The sequence below is a fragment of the Trichosurus vulpecula genome, chromosome 7, assembly GCF_011100635.1.
Source record: "Trichosurus vulpecula isolate mTriVul1 chromosome 7, mTriVul1.pri, whole genome shotgun sequence".
NCBI classification, from domain to species: Eukaryota; Metazoa; Chordata; class Mammalia; order Diprotodontia; family Phalangeridae; genus Trichosurus; species Trichosurus vulpecula.
This window is the reverse complement of record NC_050579.1, coordinates 41000785-41006079: the sequence shown is the minus strand read 5'-3', so window position 1 is coordinate 41006079 and position 5295 is coordinate 41000785. Positions and strand designations below refer to the sequence as shown.

Here is a 5295-nt window from a genome sequence, read left to right as displayed (position 1 = left end):
CATTAAATTAGGAGGTAAGACTTGCTTCAGGAAGTCACCCTTGATTCACCGCACCATTGTCCAACCCATCAACATAATCTTATTCTGTATTATTTCTAAAAGTTTACTGTCCCAATCTTAGATATTTACAACTAGAAGGAATCTTAGGGGTCATCTAGTCGAATCCCCTGATTTTCTAGATGAAGAAACTGAGGTCCAGGGAAGCTAGAAGAAGACTTGACCAAGTCATGAATGGTAAAGTTGAGATTCAAACCCAGATCCTTAGATTCCCAACCCAGCACTATTTACACCACTGATGTCAAATACAAATAGAAATGGATCCTTACTGGCTGCATATTGACTTAAAAAATCACAAATTAACATTTTGTGTTTTACTTATTTTATTAAACATTTCCCAATTACATTTTAAGATAGTTCTGGCCAGACTCTGTTTTTTTTTTTTTTGGGGCTATAGGCTGAGTTTGACATCTCTTTTTACACTGTACCACAGTGCCTCCCATTTCTAAATCTTTGAGGTAGATGAAAAGCAAGGTTACTTTCAATAGGTTACTTGTCTGGACAATCTAGCAGCCAGGGGAACAGACTGCTCCAGGGAACAGGAGAGAGAAAGAGATTTGAGGAGGGAATTTGAGGACAGAAACCTGAAATTCTGAAACTGGAATGAAGGAACTTGAGTCATCTGAAACTCAGTTTTTTACAACTAATCCAGGGACATGGGACCATGCGAATTTTTATCGTCCAAATTAGGAAGTCTCCTCCTCTTACTGGCTGCACTGGGGACCTTGATTTATATCCTTTGTCTTTCTAGCTGGACAGGCAGTTGGTGCCTTGAAGATTTTGTCCATGTTGACATGGCTTTCAAAATGACCTTGGCATATTATGGACCCAGTGCCTATCACCTTCAGGAGAGCCATGATTTTCTTGATCTGAGTAGAATTCTGTCTCAGAGTCAGGAGTAAAGTGACGAGAGAGGAAAGAAATATTAAGAAGCTGCTCTGGTAATTGCCGTGAGCATAGGAAGAAGACAATCAGGCTGTCAGAGAAGACCAAAGTTGTGAGACACTCTTAGGTACACATCAGAGAGGAATAGTTTTTGAACTTTTATCTACAGACATTCAAAGCCACCAAAAGACATTCTTATGATAAGAAAATTAACCTGGCACATTGGAAAGAACACTAGATTTCATATAAGCTGGTCTGGGTTTGAATCTTGCTTAGCTACTTCTTACTTTGGATAAGTCCCTTCCTGTCTAGGGACTTCAGTGTTATCCATTAGAAAATAAAAGAGTTGAACGAGATTTTTTTTCTGTGATCCCTTCCAATTCTAAACCCCATGATCCAGGCACATTTCTTATTGATTTGACTTGTCTCTTTATAAATCTCATGCCTGTAACAGGTCTGGCAGCTGGGGAATGGAGACAACATTGAATTTATCCAGTACCTAATGTTAGCTAGCAAGGCAATGTGATAAATAGAAAATCAGCCTCAGAATCAAGAAGATCTGGGTTCAAATCCTGCCTCTGATATGCACTGGATGGGTAAGCCGTGTTGTTTCTAGGTGCCTCAGTCAGCTTTCTGAGATCATAAATTGTAGAGATGTTAGAGGGAGGATCCTATAACTGAATTTGTAAAAGGAGTTTCTCCATCAGAACTTCCCTGTGCTAATAAAACCATAAATCCAGTTTTAAAGCATGGCAAATCATCATATTGAGAAATGAGTATGGAGCTTCCCCTAAGAGAACTTACGATTCAAGAGAAGGGAGAAGACAGACAAATTCAATTCATGTCCATAGGAAGAGACCTGTTTCCCCAAATAGGGGCAGCTAGATGGTGCAGTAGAGAGAGCTTGGAATGAGGAAGACTCACATTCACAAGTTCAAATCCAGTCTCAGACACTTACTAGCTCTGGGACCCTGGGCTAGTCACTTTACCCTGCTTGCCTCAGTTTCCTCATCTGTCAAATGAGCTGGAGAAGGAAATGACAAACAATCCCAGTATCTTTGCCAACAAAACCCCAAATGGGGTCACAAAGAGTTGGACACAAACGAAATGACTGAGCAACAACAAATCCCAAAATTCCAGACTGGCATTAAGGGTGGGATGGGCTAGATGGGGCCTTAAATCACATTGTCTTATTGGAGAATATATGAGGCCAAACAGGGAGAGATTCCTGGTTGGTCCCAGCTGAGGGTGTTACCACCCTCATTAGTAGACCTGGCATCAATAAACAAGCGTTGAGCACACAATGCCACTTGCTGCTTCAAAAAATGACTGAAAAACACCCCCAATTTTGGACTGGCTTCAGAAAAAGGCCAGATTGGATCCAAGACACTCCAAAGCAGATCAAAACAAGGGGAGAAATGCTCTCAGCTGCTCTTCTCTCCTCAAGCATCTTTCCAAGCCTGTTAGTCAGGCCTTGGATACAGATATGAGAGGAGCTGAAGCCCCTGGAGAGGAATGTCAGGTTGGGTGGGAGGGAGGGTTTTAGGTTGGCTAGTAGAGGTGGGGGGGGCATCCTGTATTTCCATCTAAGCTTGGCAGTGCAGCCAGAGGTTGGCTATTTCATCTCTCTGTTTCTCTGTCCCTTGGGAGGTGACAAGGATGCAGAAACTCTTTGCCAAGACTGTCTAAACTGACTCCTTAGTCTTGGGCCCTGGCATGGAGCAAGGCACACCCATTTGCCAGCTGGAACTTGGTGCCAATGAAGTTTTGGAAACCCAGAGGTCAAATCAGAGCCTCATCCCTCTCTTCAATCCACAGCTGTGCTCCCATCTGGCAAATCCTTAGGAACACACACACACACACACACACACACACACACACACACACACAAACACACAGGCAAGCTGAGTACATTAAGCCCTACCTGGCGCCCCAGCTGTCACATTCTTTTTCAGGTACCACTTCTTCTGCCAGATACTTAATGGAGATTGGGAGACCACCTGTTGCGATGTCTCCTGTTATGAGGGGGAGCGGGGAGGGAGAACCTGACCTCCCCAAATGCTAGAGATACCTGTCAGATTCTTTCCTGAGCATAACAGGACTTTGGTCTATTCTCCTTGGCCTCATGCTTCCAAACATCCAAAAAGAAGGATCTTTTCTAGTAACAGAATGGCACTTCCATGACCGTCCCTCAACTTAGATCCAGTCCCCTTACAAAAGGCTGAAGCCCACGTCTTCCATTTAGGCAAACATCCTGTGAAACAAATCAATGAAGTGCTCACTTTGGAATGACTATTGCCCACCTCAAGCCTGTAGCCATTCAGTTCCCTGGGAGAGAGGCAGAAAGAGGACAAGATTAAACTTTTTACCTGTGCCTAGCATCCATAACCAGCAATCACTCTCTTTCCCCACCTCCCCAAGCTGCTGCATGGGAGTGGGTGGATGGTAGCTTTATCTAGGGACTTCTGTCTCCGTTTATCTCTTCTCTCCGTGCTTATGATTATGGCTTTTTTTTTTTAGCCTCTTGTATCCCTCTCCCCTGCTCCTAGATCAGCAGCCCTCATTCGTCTCCGAGGAGGCTGCCTGCTGGCATTTGGAACACTGCCCATCAGAGGAAGCTGGGTAGGAGGGAGGGAGCCAAAGAATGAGCAGGGGAAGGAACAGGGTTCCAGAGTCCAGAACAAGGGGTGGGGGGAATAGAGCAAATGCAGTCAGTCTCACTGCCTGCCGTGGGCTGTGCTGATGCTCTGCGGTACATCAGTGCATCCAGGCTGACATCCCTGTAGATGCTTAACACAGGGCATTATGCACTGGTTAACAGGCTGGGAGCTGCTGAGAGACTTGTTTTAAGCATTCTCTCTTGCTTGCTTTTAATCTTGTCTCTAGTGGTGTGTGTGTGTGTGCAGGGGAAGGACTTTATTTCCATTGGCTAAGCCCTCCCTTCCCACCCACATCTCTTCCACATCACCTTGGTGTCTCCCCCAAATAAAACCAGCCCTCCTTATCGCACCGAGGAACGAGGTAGAGTTTGAATGGATTTTATATAAACACTCACCCTGCCAAGCGACCGCTGAGCTCCCAGGATAAACTCACAGCATCTGGCCTGGTTCTCTCCTTCTGCTCCCTCCCCCCCACCCTCCCCTCCCTTCCCCTCTCCTACCCCACTCCACTCCACTCATAAATAAGGGTTTAAGCATATTCAGGGGGAATCAAAACTCTCCATCTCTCTAAAATTCACCAACCTGAACTCAGTTTCAGGATTCCAAGAAAGTCCCGATGGATCTCAAGGATACCACCAGTGAAGGCAGCCTGCAGCCATCCAGCATCCAGATCTTTGCCAACACGTCCACCCTCCATGGCATCCGGCACATCTTTGTGTATGGGCCCCTGACCATCCGCCGCGTGCTTTGGGCTGTGGCTTTCATGGGCTCCTTGGGCCTGCTGCTGGTGGAAAGCTCGGAGCGCATCGCTTTCTACTTCTCCTACCAGCATGTCACCAAGGTGGATGAAGTGGTTGCCCACAGCCTGGTCTTTCCCGCCGTGACCGTCTGCAACCTCAATGGCTTCCGCTTCTCTCGCCTCACCACCAATGACCTGTACCATGCTGGGGAGCTGCTGGCCTTGCTCGATGTCAACTTGGACATCCCCAATCCACACCTAGCTGACCCCACCGTACTGGAGGCCCTGCGGGAGAAGGCTAATTTCAAGCACTACAAACCCAAGGTCTTCAGCATGCGAGAGTTCTTGGAGCGTGTTGGCCATGACCTGAAGGATATGATGCTCTACTGTAAGTTCAAAGGACAGGAGTGTGGCCACCAGGACTTCACCACCGTGAGTAACTTGGTTTTCGGTTCCCTTTGGGGTTTTTCTTTCCCAGCCATGAAAGGTGCTTGGGGAGCTCGAGTAACTTGGTTTTGAGGTCCGCCGACAGGCTAGAGCAGGGTAACAGGCCATGCCTAGAGCGAAGGCCGGAAGCAGGGGCAAGACAGTTGGGCAGCCAGCTGAGTTTTTCAGAGTTTGGTTTGCCAGTGATTAGATCTGTGGAAAGGAGAGCAGCCTGCTGAGTCCCAGTATTCTTTTCAGCGTCGTGTAGTCTGTGCAGCAGGGAGCTGGTGGTCAGAGAACCCCAGCCTCCAGGAGGATCTCCGTGGCATTGCATCCCCAGCTATGTGGAGTTGGCCTTCTAGTCCTCTGATAGGGAAGAGTCCTGAGCTAGCTGTGCCAGAGCCCCTCCGTGTCTGAGGAATGTTACTGTAATGCTTCAGTAGTGGCTGATGTGGTGGCTCTCTCTCTCTCTGCTTGGAAGTGGAAGCAGTCAGGAGGCACAGGCAGAATCAGCTGGAGCTTCTGGGC

General features: G+C 47.2%; 1 protein-coding gene across 1 annotated transcript; it reads left to right on the top strand.

Moving 5' to 3' along the window:
* The first annotated feature begins 4218 nt into the window (after window positions 1-4218).
* Window positions 4219-4860, top strand: LOC118857482 (acid-sensing ion channel 2-like). The gene has a single exon (XM_036768156.1). The coding sequence runs from the start codon at window positions 4219-4221 to the stop codon at window positions 4858-4860; it is 642 nt and encodes a 213-aa protein (XP_036624051.1).
* Window positions 4861-5295: the final 435 nt, after the last annotated feature.

Bases quoted from the DNA above. Each gene is read 5' to 3' on its own strand.
- LOC118857482 (XM_036768156.1), top strand. From the start codon at position 4,219: ATGGATCTCAAGGATACCACCAGTGAAGGCAGCCTGCAGCCATCCAGC.